Consider the following 17,263-nt stretch of genomic DNA (forward strand, 5'->3'; position numbering starts at 1 on the left):
CTAGTCACTAATTTAATTATAACTTATGTTTCACTCATAACAAAGTAGAGGTATCCAAAATGGTATCTGCACAACATTAAGTCCTATAATTATTATAGATGAAAATTCGACAATGTATTCTCATTAACTCAGTTGATCACTTAATTGAAAGAGTTTAAAATATTTCATTTATGTATAACCTTTAGAGATTATATTAGACCATATTATAATGTTTCAACGTATAGAAATATGGCAATTATTCAAAATATTTTAGTATTCTCTGTCTCACAGTGTTTCATTTTTATTTAACAACTAATTATTATTTCCTCGAATGGGATGAAATACTTGAAATATAACATATCACATTGTAGATATATGATATTTTCTTGAAATACTAAATTATTTATAACAAACATTTGCTATTAGGGTTCCAATCGCATAAAAACTTCAAATTCTTCGGTGGGTAACTATCTGAGAAGTAGAAAGCATCACTCTTCACAGCATAATAGCAAATCCCATGTCTTACGCATCGATTAACCTGCCAACGTGCATCATAAACATGGAACCCCTTGTTGTTTCCGTTCCAATGGAAACTACAAGCGAACATAGTAGAGAGAGGCTTCTCACAAAATGCGAATCGATATCCGGCATTTTGGGTGAGATTATGATATCCCAAATCATCGTCTTTAGAAAAGCAGTGCAGTTGTAGAGGTGGAGAATTTGGAGGGAGATTGTTGACAACAAAAACAACATACTTATTAACAAAGCAATCAGGTTCTGACGCTGTTGCTTTGAGCAAAATTGATGAAGAAATGAGAAGAAATAAGCTCATGCATTTAATCATGGTGTTTTCTTTGGTGGTGTGTGGTGTTTTTTTTATTTTTGAAGTGATTATATTTATAGATCTAAGTCTATGAACTTGCATTAATTGATGAGCAGTGTTTGGTGTATTTTTTAGTTTATAGCAAACAGCCTGCATTAATTGATGAGTGGTGTTTGGTGTATTTTTTTATTTATGTCAAACGGACTAAGGTCAACTCTAATTATTTAGACTTAATTAAATTTATTTTTTAGTGTATGTTACATCACAAATAGTTTTACTCTAGCCATTTACATCAGATTTAAATTTTACGCTATTTTTTATATTTCACAACATTTTTGCAGTAGCGCCATATTTGATGTGAGTTTGGATTTGGTGTATGGTTGAAGAAAATTTCTACACCAAAACGAATTTTTTGTGTGTGGTTCGAGATGATTTAAGTTCAAAACACCTACTCAGTCGCATCTTTAAATTTCACACGTACGCGCTACATCTATATATTCAAATATATAATGTGTTGAAAATTTTTATTGAAATATCGAAGTTATAATATAATCAATCATTTTTTAAAGTTGTGAAGAAATATCGAAGTTATAATATACTCCCTCCGGTCCGAATTAAATGTTCCATATTTCCTTATTTGGATGGTTCTCAATAAATATCTAATTTCACTTTTACTAATCTTAGTAAATGGATCTCATATTATACTAACTAATCTCACTCATATTTTATTAAACTGATTCATATAAATGTAGTACTCATAATCTACTAACTTTTCATCCACTTTTCTTCACAAAATTAAATAATTTCTTAAAGCTCAAGTCAGTTAAATATGAGACATTTGATAAGGATCGAATAGAATAACTAGTAATTTTTTAAAATTTGAAATTGACCAGAAATCAACTAAATTTAGTGATTTTTTCTGGCAATTTTCCTTTTTATCTACATATTGTCATGACATGAAGAGATGAATGAACAATCATTACATATATACAATTGGGATAACAAGAGATTATATGGGATTATATATCAAACTGCTTTATCTGTCCTTTAATTTATAGATTGACGGCCTAGAGATAAAGGTGGATTCTCTTTATCATTACTTTTATTTATTAACCAAAATTAATTTTTATTCATAATAACAATCACATTTATTTATAAAATAATTACTTTTAAACAATACAAGAATAATAAATTTTGTTTGGAGCTCATAGTGGGAAATTAATGGGGGAAATGACTTGAAAAATATAGAAATATATATAAATCGAGATTTGACAATTATTCAAAATATATTGACATCTCTTAAAGACTATTTATGTCGTTTCTAAGTTTTTAAACTCGCAATAAATACCAAATTTTGTGATTTATGTCGTGTGTTATTATAGTATCGACGCCAAAAAACAGCACAGAGGAGGAAGATATAGCAAAAACAGTTTATGAGATTGAAATATGAATCAAAAATTTTGAAAAGGCACAAGCTACAACATATTCATCCCTCTATGAGATTCATAATCAATAAAGTCTCCAGCAGGCGGCCCAAATGGTGCATTATACCCATACATATCGAACATCCTCTCGTCCGAGGGCAGATGGCCGCCGCCTTCTCGTCCCTTGAACGCCTCCAACGGGGAGGCCCACGGGGCCGGAGAGGGGAGGTTGGAGCTCGACCCTTCCTGGTTCAGATTAGGCGCCTGGTGGTTCTGAGGCGAAGTGCCAGTCGGCCTCTTGGAGCTCGAATTCGCTGTTGTTAGAGAGATGGAAGCTGACTGCTGCTGGTTCTTCATCGGTGACTTGGGCCGGAGGGATTCTATTTCAGGTGTCGTCAGGACGAGATGGGGCGCCTCCGGTGGTGGGTTTCTCCCGCCCCCTCCTACCCAAACCTTCCCGTCCTTGTCTCCAAAGTTCCTCACATATGCCTGGATATGACAACGAGCAACGAGATGAAAAGCAGAACATATGAGAAAGAATATACATTGTCACACAGCACACAAGTCTCGAGGAGCAGAGCAAAGAAAGTTCTTAGGGGTGACGAGGAGCATACCTCAGAATTGAAGTTTGAAGAGGATAATCCTGTGCCAACTGTCAACCAGCCGGAACGAATGTTATGGTCCTCGCCAAAAAGCTCGAGCCTTCTTCGACCGAGAGCAAAATGCTCAATTATTCGGTACATATCCTCAGGTTTTGCAGTAGAACCTAGAATACCGTTGTACGAAAAAAATCACAAAAAAATGTATGGATACTAACAGAAACTGAAGCAGGATCCATTTGATGTTATTTCAAATTCAATAACTGAATAACTAGGAAGGCAATTCAAGACAAAAACTTCTAATAAGAACTACTGAAGAAAATTTCCATTCAAGTTGCTATCATGCTTACCGTAAGGCGGCTCCTCGGCTATTATCACATCAGTATCGATGTTGGCATGGATTATATGGCCATCCGTACTGCGACGGACAGTCCCCTTTATGCCCATCAAGCAATGCTCCTTCAGATTAACAAAAAATAGTTGAGAGAAGTATTATGGAAGTCACCATCCTTTTACTACAGGATACATACAAATGAATGGAAGGGAATTGAAATGGGGCATCATTGAAACTTAACCCAGAAAACAAGTGCAGCTGCAATAGTAATCTCAATAGATAATGAAATCATATGAAAAAATATTGAGATAGACTTCATGTTGATGCGGCTGCAACTTTATAGCAAAAAATTGTTGCCAGCTAGAAGAATGAGATATAACCCATTTTTAAGACATTTGATGCTTAAGAAATACTTAATCCACATTAACCAAACGTGTGTAGTTTCGATTGGATTGATTATTCACATCATAAGGAACAAGACCATTAGTTAAAAAAAAATACATAATCTCTATTTCCTTCAGGGTATTGACATTTTAAAATTTAACAGGATTTTGGTATATCCTGTACTTCTGCATCTTTCTTTTTTTTTTTTGGTAATTACCAAGACCGGCGGGCCCAGTGACTTCCCCGCGCTGATTTGTAGGCACCTCAATGGGTGGGACAGCTGGCCCAAGGATTTAAAGCTGCTTGTAGGCCTTCTCAAACATAATTTTGTATTCTATCAAGTGTAAAATGCAATTTCTACTGAGAGAGCTTTATTATGTCCAATCCATCTTTACTGAGCTTTCCTATATTATGCAGTATGCACTAAAAGAATACAAGATACCACTATTAAGATTTAAGCATTGCAACAAACTATTATCCCAATTACCTTTGAGCGCTGAAAGAGAGTATGAGAATCATGGCGTAGTCCAGGTGTGGCATTTGTTTTATTTGTCTTCACCCAGCATATATCTTCACATCTACGAAATCCCCACTAAATGAAACAAAAACAGTATATGTAAGTAAATGGTGTATTGGATCGGAAAATGAATCGGAACAGGCAAAGGAAGCAAACAGGATGTATGAGAAATTTAGAACTGCAAATTCATTGTTACAATGCCTCTAATTCTTTACCTTCTTCAGACATTGTCGTCCTTGCTCCAGCCCGACACCATCACCAACCCAAAGGAAGATAAAAGATGGAGTGTCGGCAATTGCCTACAAAATAATAGGAAAAAAAAGGAAAAGTTAAGGTTATTCCTAGTGGACAAGAGGGAGATACATTACAATAATAGGTTAATGATTTTACATAGGTATGAGTCAAATTCCAGGAGTGACGCAAATTCCAGGAGCCTTTTTTCAACTTCCATGCATTACAAAATTGCACAATAAAGAGGTATGAGTCAAATAAAACTAACCTCAATCTTCAAGTTCATTATTTCTTCAAATGTCCAGTGATCTGTGTGGTCAGTGACACCAGGAGCTCGATGGACATATTCTTCCCATGGTGGGTCTACGAGAATTACATCAAACTTGGTACCAAAAAATTCTGAAGAAAGCACTTGCTCCCGCAGGTCACACTTGTAGTACATAGGAGCAGAAGCAGATTTGGAAACAATTTCATCCTTTTTTTGTATAAGCTCCCGAAGCTTTGGATAGTCCTCCACAACACTAGTGAGCTCTAACTCTCTGATGAAATTCTGCGGCCGCATACCAGTGTCAACAAAGTTCTGAGAGTAATCATTTTGCTCTCCTCTAGACGGAGCTTTTCCAGGAGGAGCATTTATTCTAGGTGGATTCCATCCTCCAGATGCTTTGTCTTGTGGCTGGCCACGACCTGCTGGGGACATTGCATTAAAATTTGGACCAGACATACTAGGAAGCATTCCCCTTCCAGGCCCTGATGGATTAAACATCATAGCAGCGTTTGGAGCATTTCCTAGATTTGGGGAGAATCTAGGTCCTAGTGGACTAGGAGGGACAGGAGGGAGGCCAGGTGGAACAGCAAGCATATTCATATCAACACCTCGAGCTCCAGGCCATAACATGGGAGCTTGAAATGGTGGAATAAAGACTCCAGGAGAAATGGGACCTGGAGCAGGAGACATATTAGGGGGCAAAGATTGCATATGCCCAGGAGGTGGTAGTCCAAGTGGACCAAAAGTCGATCCAGATAATGGCACTGGAATACCGCCTTGCTGGTTGTCTCTTCCAGAAGGTCTACCCCGTCCTGGTCTCCCCATTCTGTTTCCCCTGTTACCTTGAGAGGGAGATCTACCATACGAACCAGGATCCTGACCCCCAGGTAGAGCTAAAGAGCCACCACTGGAACTTTGGGCACCAGCACCGCGGTTGGACGCAATAGGTTTCTGACCTCTAGATTTTTCTCCCTGAAAGTCATTGTCATCCCTCCATGAATTCTGGTCCTGCATTGCAAGATCACCATCTAGGACTCTGTCTTTAGTATCTTCACCAGATTGTGCAGATCCTTGTACGCTTCGTGATCTCTCCTCCCTTGAATAAGCAAATTCCTCCCCTTCCTGAATAACGTCACTATTTCTGGATCTAGAATCTTCTCTTCCATAATCAAATGGCTTGGTTTGGATTTCAATGACATCATAATTTTCATTTGATATTCCATACTTTGAAGAGGTTTTCACAGCTTCAGTTCTGCTTCCATCTTTTCTGCCACCAGAGCGACCATCAACCCTATCACGGCCACGCCGGGGCAACTCCCAGTCCCTGATGCCATCAGGGGCTGGGTCATTATCTCTTGCCTCCTTGTCATGCTTTCTTTTCCAAGCATCTTTAGCATTTTCCCGGTCCCAACTTCTCTCACTCCAACTATCATCTCTTCCTTTTGATCTATCATCGTATGAGCCATCTTTTCCCGAATCCTTCCTCCTAGCTGGAGTGCTTCTTTCATAGTCCATCTCAGAATTATCTGTGTCAAATTGACGTCTTCCACTCTTCTCAGGCACTCTGGATGTGCTGTTATCTACATCTCTTCTGCTTTTGTCTCTCCCCCATGCACCTGCATCTTCCTCAGGATTAGAAGATCTCCCATAGCTGTCAGCAACATCTCTAGTGGGATTTCTTTGTTGTCTATGCTCCTGAGATCTTTCTTTGTTTGATGCATCATCACGTGCCAAACTTCCCCTATTGTCTTCTTCAGGAAATTCAGACCTTCCTCTAGTTTTCCTTTCTGAATCAACTCGTCTCTCCTCTCTGTCATTGGACCTTATACCTTTCTCATTAACTGGTTCAGAGCCCTTGCTTTGGATATCGTTTGATTCAATTTGCAAAGGATCACTTCTCTCTCTTTCATTTGCACTGTCCAGTTTAACATCAGAAGGTTTGCTACTTCTTGCATCAGACTTGTCTCCATAGTCGTATGCTCTACCAGTGTCATCAGGCTCATCCCATCTCCTGCGATGACTTCTGCCATGCTCAGCAACACCATGTGGCTTCTCTCGCCCCACATCTTTTTTGACCATATCTCTATCTGGCACCTTCTCCATATCAGTGTCCTGTTCTGGGTACTTGGAAGAAGATTTTTTTCTGTCACTTTCTTCAGTTCTACTGTGTCCTCCACCCCCAGGTTTTTCCCCACCATCAAGCTTATTTTCTGCATCATTATCTTCGTACCAGGAGCTTAACACATCCAGTGTACTCTCTTCTTGTTTCTTCTTCAACTGCTTAGACCGTGACTCTCTTCTGCTTCCATAGTCATCCTGATCACTATCACCTCTGCTTGAACTGCCCACCCTCTTCCGACTCTCATGTCTCTCCGATGTACTTCTTCTTTTCCCACTCCCATCTAAGCCATCAACATCATCACCACTCCCCTGTTGCCTAGACTTGCTTAACCGTTGCCTCCTCTTCTCATCACCAACCCATTCATCATCATCCCTCACAATATCAATGTTCACCTCTATATCCTCCTCAATTTCCCGTTTCTTAGAACTCCTAACACGTTCAGGAGATCCCATAACAAAAATTTATCTCCTCTTTCAATAGGACAATACTCAGGTAGGCGTAATCAGTGCAGCATCCTAAATTCAATCAACAAGGAAGGAAAATGACGAAACAATGTATCAGGACAAATGAAATAATCACAAACTAAAAAAGAGATTCCAAATTCATAAATCAAAATTTCCATTAAATAGTATCTAGAGCACTGCTTCTCCCAAAAATATGTTCTTTGAGCGAAGAAATCAACAAAGCAAAGCATTTCACATAGCATCAGGTCCCAAAATCCGGATCTTGCCATGTTTATTCAATAGAAAACAAACTCCCCTAATTTACAATATAGTTGCAAGAAATATCAAAACACACTTCCTATAAATAACTCTGCAGTTCTTACTTCTTGACAATTTAAGCAAGAGATGCACAGATTCAGAAAAACATATCTCAGAAACCCTAGATATTCGATGCTTTCAAGCTGGAAATGGACAAATAACAAAAATCCAACCTTTCTCAAATACGGACACCCCCAAACTCCACCATCGACTAAAACTCACAATCTCAGGTAGAGAAACCGAACTACAAGAATGTAAACAAATTCAGGCCAACTCAAATTCAGAAATCGCAGGGCAATCAAAATCGCCCAATACGAATTAATCAAAACGGATTCATCTATCTCAAAAGCAAAAAATAAAATGGAGAATAGAGAAATCAATAGCCAATGCTGGAATTCAAAGTTCCACTCACCCGAAGCAGCAGCGGCGGCGGCTCCGCTGTTGGTGGCTGAGGGGAAAACGTCGTCGTAGTAGATGAAATCGCAGAGGGAAGAAAGCGGGTTTGAAGCACTTAGGTTTTTGGAGAGGGCTTATCAAATTAGACGATTTATTTTTTATACAAAAATATTAAACAATTTATTGTTTATATTAATAAGTTGGCCTATTTTTTTAATTTCACGTATAATAAAATTACTACCATTATTTAATAAATTACATGGAATATCTCGTTATATTATGAATATTTGAATCAATTTTATAAAAAAATTCAAATTTTCATTTTCTTATTGAAACTTGATTTTTCAATGGTTTAGTGCTTGAATTATGGTTGCAATGAATCTCAATAATGTGAAATTACGTTATGAGGTGCAAATCAAAATTAGAACGCTTATGTTTGATTAGAAGATGGAAAAGTTACATTTCATATTAGGGTAAAGTCATTTTCTTATTAAGCTAAAGAAAATGTGTATAGGCCCAATTCTTTATTTAAAATTGGAAATAAAATTAGTAAAACAAGAATATTTCCAATATCTATATTTTTTCAATTACAATTCACCGGTCTGTTTATTAGCGGCTAACAATTAAATGTTTGATTTTTCAATTTGTAAGCTATATGAAAATCATCTTATCAATTAAATGTTTGTTTGCTCAATATCAATTAAATGTTTTGTTTTTTTAATATAAACACTCGAATCATCAATTTGTTGATTGAAAATAAGATGTCTTACCAACTAAGTTTTACAAATAAAAGTACATTACATTTTATCTCACATACACAATTTTAAGAGCATGACCAAGACTAAGTTACAACATTCATCCTGACTATAGTAGGTAGATAAAATTTCATCAAAAGCTCCTTACTATATAGTAGGTAGATAAAATTTCATCAAAAGCTCCAAACATAGCTCAAACCAGCAACCAACTCGAAACACCGAATTCACTCTAAGATGACTCGAATCCTCGACTATTGGTTTGAGAGGATCATCTTAGTTGGCAAGAACAACTTAGTTGCAAGCTCCAAACATAGCTCAAACCAGCACACAATTTCAATCACACGCACCATAAGATAACTCGAACCCTCAACTATTAATTTCCATCCCTAGATGAGTTATTATCCCTACCAAACATGGCCTTAGGGTTCGACTAAGGTGAGACACAGCACTTAGCTATAAGCTTCGAACATAGCTCAAACCAAGACACAACTCCAAACACACGCGCACTCAAACCCTTGACTATTGATTTAATGTTCGACTTGGCGCCTTAGTTGGTAAGACACACTTAGCCATAAGCTCCAAACATAGCTCAAACGAGCACGCAGCATGAGATGACTCGAGCCCTCAGCATTGATTTAGGGTCCGACTTAGCGTCTCACCAACTAAGATGCACTTATTTCTAATCTCCAAACATAGCTCAAAACAGCAGTAATTTACTAATTTTCATCAACAAAAGAGCAATTTCAACACTCAAATCAAAAGCAAAGTACAAAATTCAATAACACAGCTACAACATTAGAGTTTAACAAAGCTCAAAATTAACACAGCAATTTATTAATCCCCAACTCCAAAACGCCGTCGTATCAACCTAGGTTGATACGCCCAAATGCCTGAAGCTCGTCGCCGGTGAGGCGGCAAATCCTCCACTCCGGCAAAATCTTCGCCCCCATCTGCTCGTAAAACCTAATCGCATTCACATTCCAATCGAGAACCACCCACTCCACCCTCCCGTACCCCATCTTCGCCGCCTGCGCCGCCACCGCCGTCAGCAGCAGCCGCCCCAGCCCCTTCCGGCGGTAGCACTCCCTCACGAAAATATCCTCGATGTAAAACCCTGGCTTCGCCAAAAACGTCGAGTAATTGGGGAAAAACAGCACGAATCCCCCAATTACAACGTCGTGCACTAGAACATCCGGGGCGTTGCTAGTGAAATCAGCCCGATCGGAATCGTCGATTGGGAGATCGAGGTGGACGGGCTTGAGGATCGGGGTGAAATGGGGATCTGCGGCGGCGGGGGGAGCGAAGGGGGCGGGGGAGAGCTCGAGCATGAGGACGGTGAAGGAGGTGAAGGGGGGAGGGGCGGAGGGGGGGAAGAGCGTGGCGGAGAGGGACTCAGGGGTGGCTTCGCAGAGGTGGGTGAGGCGCTCGAAGACGGCCATTTGGTGGATGAGCTTGTGAATGTGGGGGACGTCGGCAGCGGTGGCGAGGCGGATGCGGGTGAAGAGAGTGTCGCCTGGAGGGGTGGTTTCTGGGAGGAAGATGTGAGCTTCGGATGGAGGCGGCGGTGGAGCTGCAGCTGCCATTTTTGTGGAGGTTTTGAGAAGGTTCTTGATTGAGTGAGAGAGATGATAGAGATTTGTAGTTGGTGAGTGAGGGTTTATAAAGGGAAAAAAAGAAAGCAATTAAGCACTATGCAATTGAAAAATCAAACTTATATCTATTGACGAGTTACAAATTTTACTGGACTGTATAAATTTCTCATCCGACCCGATTCGATAAATTTTCGATATAAATTTATCCTACGTGACGAGCCGGAGGTATGACTTGGTAACTCCACTAGTTCTGATTGTTTTTTTCTATCTTGCAATCATCAACCTCGAACTTATCACACACGTACAAGTACCACAAATGAAAAAATACAACCAAATTCAGTATAAAAGTAGCACTAATTCATCAATTCGAATTGAATCCTAAATTTGTCATTTGTCAAATCACACCTCTGGCGTGCCACGTAGGATAAGTTTGTTTCGGAAATCTATCGGGTCAGGTCGATGGGAAATTTACATAATCCGATAAAGTTCATACCTTTTCATGCAACATTTAAAGTTCACGGAAAAAAACCAAACTATGTTAAAAGTTCATGAGTTTACAAACATTTTGCCCTATAAATTTTACCATATATAGGGATAAAAATGTGAGTTAAATAATCGGTCAATAAAAAAAATTGCAATTATCATTACAATTAAGAATTTCAATGTTTTTGCATTGCACAGACAAAATAACAGAAGGTTCAACAACACATAAAAATGGCCTACTTTCAACAGTTTCATCTTCCCTAACCTAAGCTATTACCAGAATGGATCATACCTTACACCATTCTTGAGCTCCTTAGCCCAAGAAAACTGCATTGATAACGCGTAAAAGGAGAGAGACGAACACCTACGCTGGTGGGCTTACATAATGTCCGGTTTTTCTTCTATGCCGGCTGAAATCTGATACAAATCTGAAGGTGAGACCACATCCCTTGATTTTGCAGACATATGGCCTCTCTCCCGTGTGCACGCGTAGATGCTCAGTTCTTGCCCAGGCCCACTTGAACGACATTGTGCAGCCGTCCCAAGGACATTTCAGAGGCCTATCATCGTCGTGGACGCGCTGGTGCAGTATGGCGTATTTGTGGGAGTTGAATTTCTTCCTGCACCCCTCGACCGGGCACTGGTTTCCTTTGTGCAGGAGTAGCTCAGCCTTTGTCCGGAACTTCATTGTGCAGCCGTCTAACTCACACTGATGACGTCCCTTTGCGTTTCCTTTCTTCTCCTTGCGAGGGACGGGCTGATCTGCAGCCTTCCTCGACTTCTTCACTGCTGGTGCTTCCTCATCTGGTTCCCTGTTGTCAGTAACACGAGTTGATGGATTTTCTCTTGCCCGAGGTCTCAACCCCTCGCACGGGCTTCTGGTAAAGCCGCTGAAATGGACGTGATCATCTAATTGCAGGCCGAGGAGTTCTCTTTTCCTTTTCCTTTTGCTTCCGGCTTCTGTTTTGGGATCATCGACACTGTTATCCTCCAGCTCAGCGATGGGCTTGCTGGCTTCATTAGTCTCACCTTCACAATTTTCAGGAGTCGAAATAACTCTCTCTTGATTGTCATCATCATCTTCGTCTGTCTGTACAGACCGCTGTCCTTCAGAGCTTGAGGAATTCGGTACCTCATTCTCTGTGGCAAGTTGATCAGACGCTGTTTCAACCTGCTCTTCGTCTGAAGCGTTTGAACAGTCGTCGTGTCTAGAAGTTTCTTCAATCTCACAACATCCATCAGACTGAACATTATCCGGCACCGCACAGTCATTATCCGCCAGCCGATCACAAGCTTCGCTTGGCAGAGCGGCTTCATCAACAGTGTCTTCCTCTCTCGGAATTTCATCTCCTGCAACATCATCAATCCCATTTTTATCCGTAGTCGAGCCAACAGTCTCGGAATTGCACCTCTCACTTTCCTGGCTGCCACCATCGGCCGCCTTGATGTCATGACACGAATCACCAGATTTTTCCGAAGCATTCTCAACTGGAGTGGAGGCAACAGTGGAGTTGGCAGAGTGAGATTCAAAGGATGAAGCCATCCAGTGCTCACCATGAAACTCGGACGCTCCATGAGAAGGTAATACAGTCAGCCCTGAGGCCGTTTCTCCTGCTATGTTTTCTACAGAAACACCGACCTTGCATCGCTTCCTCGAATATTGGATAAGCTTTTCATCTTTCTTAGCCGTTTGTTGTTCGCTTTTCCCATTCATATCCTCCTTGGCAGCTTCAAAGCTGGGGAAGGGTTTACTCTGCAAGAGACGTTTCTGATGGCGCTTTGAACGTAATTTTCTCGACAGCCACTTTGTGCGGGAAGCATCTGAAACAGGGGCTGCATTGTGAAACAATCCGCCCAAGCTCAGTAAATGCTGAACATTCACAGATGGAGAACTCTTCTTCATCTTCACACAATGCTGTAGATTGATATTCAACAACGACGTCCAGTCTTCTACACGGGTGACTTTTTCTTCTCTATCAATAGCAATATCGATCAGCTTCAGATCTTCGGGAGAAGCATTACCCAGTTGCGTCTCTGTATAACTAAAAGGAACAGCTATCTCCTCTGCAATGGCTGCAGCATGGGCCTTTATTTTCTGAAAGTCTAAACAAAACAATATAGAGAAGTTAATCAACTAGAACGAACCAGCAACGAACATGGAGGCAAAGGAGATTATACATAAACCAAAGAGTGTATTTACCTGAATGACAAATCACAAGAACATTTGCTCCGCCTCTCGAACTCAACAATTTTTCAATTTCAATCGCGTGCTCTAGACAAAATATCCTTGGTTTTCGAGATACATTAGATATGTCCCAACCCATGTCTATCTTAACATCCGGAGAAACAGTGTCATGATTTGAAGATGGGGAGTGGTCATGGGCCAGGGGCCGACATTTTTTGGCAGCTAAAGATGTTTCAGCAACATAGTGGAGATCCTTTTTGCTCAACTTAGATTTCATCTTCGCATCTAGTAATAGAAAAGATCAGTTAGAGTAGGTCCGTCTGCATGAAAGTCATTGCACGCAGCATTTCTCATTATTAAGCAGATTCGCAGAATTTATATTGAATGAGAACCAAGAAAATGATCGAGAAAAAAAAGTGATATTGGGATCTAACCTTCAGAAGAACCTTCCACCACATTACAGGTACGAGCAGATTCCACAGGAACAGCAACAGGATCCACACGCAGAAGATCAACCGATGCTATGTCAGATGGTTGCACGACTGCCATAAATGGAAAACCAAGGATGCCACAAGCAACACAAGGTAAAGTCCCTGATTCTATTTGAAAGTCGTATGACAAGTCATCATCATCAAGATCATAACCAACAGAACTTATATACTTGCTCAGCTCATTGACATCATGTGCACTGTCATTTTTTGCAGGAGAATTCTCCCCCACTGATGTCAACACAGAAGCATCTGTGTCATGGCAGAGTTCAGATACTTTACTCGAAGATGGAAGTGAATCAACATCCCACAGAACTGCGTGGTAGTAGGAATTTCTTTGAAGAAGAATAGCCACCCGATTGTTTTCACACAAGACATCTTCTATAAATGCTCTCTTTACAGACAATTCTCTTTCTTCCTTCAAACGATCTCTCGAACGTGAGCTTCGTACCCCAGGCAATAAGGATCTCGGTATTCTGTAATTCAGTCAGATCCATCCAATCAAGATTGTGGTAATCATTAATCTAGAAAACATCAATTGATGCAATGTCAAGTGAATAAGTATGAGACGTCACGTGTATGGGTGCTAATACAGCCGATATTTCCATTTTCTACTAACAAAAAGTCAAACAACGGCAGACAGACAAGATGGGACTACTTATCATGAAAGTGAGGTAACAGCTACAGAGGAGGAGAGAGAAATCAAATCTAAAAATAAACAAGTCCCGAGTCGAGTTCTTGGTATAAGAATTGCGGCAAACAACTTCATGAATGCCAACCTAATACCCTTATAACTGAAGTCCAATGAAGGTGGCTATGCTTACCTTGAAATGAAAGACATGGTTAACAAGTACAACAGTTGCTGATGAGAAAGCATAGGAAGGTAATTCATGGCAGCTCTGCGAACAGCAGCTTCTTTAGCTATTGCAAGCCACTTAGCAGTTCCGAAATTAGCAGCTTCTCCACAATTGAAACCTAAGTTTGAATTGCCAACGCAATGATCAGGATATGCTACTTGCAGACAAGTTGCATTCTGCAAAATCGTGCGACTTTGCTCACCAAGAGAAAACATAAGCATTTCAACTTATGAAGCAAAAGAATAATTACCGTGACTGAATCCTATGTGGTAAGCTCTTGGAAAAGTCACAACAAATTCACCAGGATACTGTACGAGCCTAAGACAACGACAATTTGCAAATCAGATTTATATAGCTGGAAAACACATGCATCACAAAAATTAGCTCGCAAGTGAGTAAGTCCACCAGTCATTAGAAGAATAGTCTAATTTTTACACAAAAACCACCAACCTGCAACATGGGATGCCAGATGCAACAATAGCTTCAGGAGACAAAACAGTAGTCTTTTCCCCCAAGTGAGATAGTGCAACTGAAACCACAGTAAATTACGTCTGAGTGTCATATGTTCACACTTCACATGAATCAAGGACTAGAATGATAGCGGCAATATGATATCTTCAGTAACAAACATGTACATACCTAACCGATCAGGATTTCCTCCATAGGCACGAAGACGAATAGCTTCCTCAAAGTTGAAAGCATCATCTCCTGGTACAGCATACCAAGTTTTGGGGGAGCCCACGTGCAGGAAATTCAAGCTGTGAAGCTCGTGATCTTCCACATGCCAAGCAAACCAACTGAACAACATCCCAATATAAACCATGGGAGACGTCACACCAGGGATATCATCTGGCATGAAACGAGTTAGCGATCCTGCTGACCTAGCCATGACTTGTAAATTCCAAGGACTATTTGAAAGCTTCCACCCAGAAGTGCCTTCCATTTCGCTCCTATCTTGAGAATCTTTCCGGCCAGAAAAGGAAGCATCATCACGTGTAGGCTGTGAAGGTAGACAATTCAGCACAGTCTCTGTATGGGAACTAGGATTGTTCTGGATGCCCAAATCATTATCATTGCTAACACTATTCACTGTTTCTACTTGATCATTCTTGCTGTCAGAACTACCTAAATTATTCCTGTCAAACGAGTTCCTCTTCCTCGTCTTCCTCCTCTTTCTGCGTCTGTCAAAGTAACGCAACAGCCCCTCAGGCTCACTAAACCCGGAGCCGGGCACATCATTCGCATATTCCACATATATAGGCTTCTCCGAAGCAGCTTTCCAGAACAAGGTCTCGATAACTAAGGGATTGACATCTTTCACAACCCCAAGCGTGCTCTTAGCGAAAGCCTTGGCCTTCGCCTCAAACTGCTCAAGCGTATAAACTTCCCCACTCTGCCAGACCTGCTTCTGAGCCCTGAGCACGTGATCCCCGACCCCCTCCTTCACCTTTTTCCCCTTCTCACAGCCCAATTCTTGCTGCCTTGTGGTAAAAACAGCCCTAGACTTTCTATCACATTCACTCCTAACATGATCATCTGTCTTTGAGGACCGCACAAGACTCACATTACCATCCAATTCCGGACACTTGGAGAGAGACTTATTCAAGTTATGAAGCACATACTTTCTTGACGGCTTTGGCAATGGAGGAATCACTTTACATATGCCAAAAGCACTAGCCTCTTTCTCTATCTTAGATATGTAAGCAATTGGGTCGGCAAATTCAGTATCAGTGGGGTAAAATTCAGGCGCCAAAGGCAACCTCTCAAGCCATTTGGGTATTTCAACATTCTTCATTTCAGTAACCTAAAGCTCATAACCCCAATTTTGAAATCTTTACACCACTTGCACTCCAACACCAAGAAATAAGCTACTGCACTATAATATACAAGAAGAAACTACTAAAGATACAATTTTCGACCGAAATTTTATCATAGGTCTTCAATTTCAACTGAATTTAAAACTACATTTGTTTCATAAACCAATTCTCTAACCGCATACAACCAAGGATTAACAAGAATTTATGGAGCACAATAAATTCGATTTCAAAGGTGAAAAATTGAGAACAGGAAAACCTCTATCTTCAACCGAATCGAGAATGGTTGGGAGTTCCAACGCGAGCATGAATTTTTGAGGTGGGGGTGAGAAAGAAGAGGAGAGAGGTCTAGGTTTTTTAATTTGGGCGAAATTAATGTGCGCAAGATAGACCGTGGGATTCTAAGCGTGCGCCGTGGCTAACGTGAGCGCGACGTGTATTTCACTGTTGCTAGGCTGTACAGGTTTAACCTTTTGTTAGTGGGGCCCACCGGGAGTATCATATGCCTAGCGCGCATTTTAGCACAGGTGACGGGCGCGGCAAATTATTTAATCCATGCAATTATCATCCAAATGATAATTTTATATTTATTTATTTATTTTATTAATTAAATATGGAGAACAATGTACTGAAATGTAACTTGTATTAGTAGTAGTTATTTACATGTACTGATGTACATGACGTTTTGGAATTTAATACCATTGCCTTAAGTAACTCTTCATTTATGTCTATTTTTTCCACCAAATAATGATTATTTCCCTCGGGATTAGGTAATTACGATTAATATATGGGAGTATGAATATGAGGGATTTTGATAATTTAGAGTCCCTAGCAATGTATATTTTCAAATTCTATTTATTGTTGTACTTGAAGAGACTCAAATATCTCTATAAAAACTAAAGTGACTGAGAGAGTAGAGAGTGAGAACAGAATAATAACTGCGTGTTGGGAAGATGAAGACGGAAATAGTTGGTATCTGACAGTTCTGACGTTTGGATAGTCTCTTCTATGTTCCTATTAGTTATTGGGAGAGTTTGACTGGGGTAATGTCCTATTATTGCTAGAAGAGGCTTAGGCCAAAATATTAATTTCTCAGTTTAATTTAATTACAAACAACAAGGAAAGCAATTTATGAAAGAACAAGATAAATGGAAGTATGGAAAATTAAGTTTTCTGAAAAATAAAATAAAAACGTAAAGTTTAATAGTTATGTCAATTGACTCAATTCATTACAATGTGAAAATTAAGTTT

General features: G+C 40.1%; 3 protein-coding genes across 4 annotated transcripts; all 3 read right to left on the reverse strand.

The window, feature by feature from the left end:
* Positions 1-2,220: 2,220 nt before the first annotated feature.
* On the reverse strand, positions 2,221-7,982 carry EMB1691 (Methyltransferase MT-A70 family protein). 2 transcript variants are annotated; one of them, XM_048114494.2, is made up of 8 exons: positions 7,855-7,951; positions 7,616-7,686; positions 4,560-7,196; positions 4,276-4,359; positions 4,031-4,135; positions 3,176-3,284; positions 2,841-2,992; positions 2,221-2,715 (listed from the first exon to the last, which is right to left on the reverse strand). In XM_048114494.2, the coding sequence occupies exons 3-8, from the start codon at positions 7,131-7,133 to the stop codon at positions 2,278-2,280; spliced, it is 3,462 nt and encodes a 1,153-aa protein (XP_047970451.2). In that variant the 5' UTR covers positions 7,134-7,196; positions 7,616-7,686; positions 7,855-7,951; the 3' UTR covers positions 2,221-2,277. The 2 variants fall into 2 exon arrangements, with proteins under 2 accessions (XP_047970451.2, XP_047970458.2); XM_048114501.2 differs by lacking the exon at positions 7,616-7,686 and having other exon boundaries at positions 7,855-7,982.
* Positions 7,983-9,286: 1,304 nt separating this feature from the next.
* LOC125202534 (GCN5-related N-acetyltransferase 8-like) lies at positions 9,287-10,239 on the reverse strand. The gene has a single exon (XM_048100945.2). The coding sequence runs from the start codon at positions 10,174-10,176 to the stop codon at positions 9,457-9,459; it is 720 nt and encodes a 239-aa protein (XP_047956902.1). The 5' UTR covers positions 10,177-10,239; the 3' UTR covers positions 9,287-9,456.
* Positions 10,240-10,808: 569 nt separating this feature from the next.
* Positions 10,809-16,392, reverse strand: ELF6 (Zinc finger (C2H2 type) family protein / transcription factor jumonji (jmj) family protein). The gene is made up of 7 exons (XM_048127341.2): positions 14,838-16,392; positions 14,649-14,727; positions 14,449-14,516; positions 14,166-14,316; positions 13,288-13,817; positions 12,869-13,138; positions 10,809-12,771 (listed from the first exon to the last, which is right to left on the reverse strand). The coding sequence occupies exons 1-7, from the start codon at positions 15,991-15,993 to the stop codon at positions 11,033-11,035; spliced, it is 3,993 nt and encodes a 1,330-aa protein (XP_047983298.2). The 5' UTR covers positions 15,994-16,392; the 3' UTR covers positions 10,809-11,032.
* Positions 16,393-17,263: the final 871 nt, after the last annotated feature.

The sequence above is a fragment of the Salvia hispanica genome, chromosome 2, assembly GCF_029641045.1.
Source record: "Salvia hispanica isolate PSC_SH4W2 chromosome 2, Shi_PSC_v1, whole genome shotgun sequence".
NCBI classification, from domain to species: Eukaryota; Viridiplantae; Streptophyta; class Magnoliopsida; order Lamiales; family Lamiaceae; genus Salvia; species Salvia hispanica.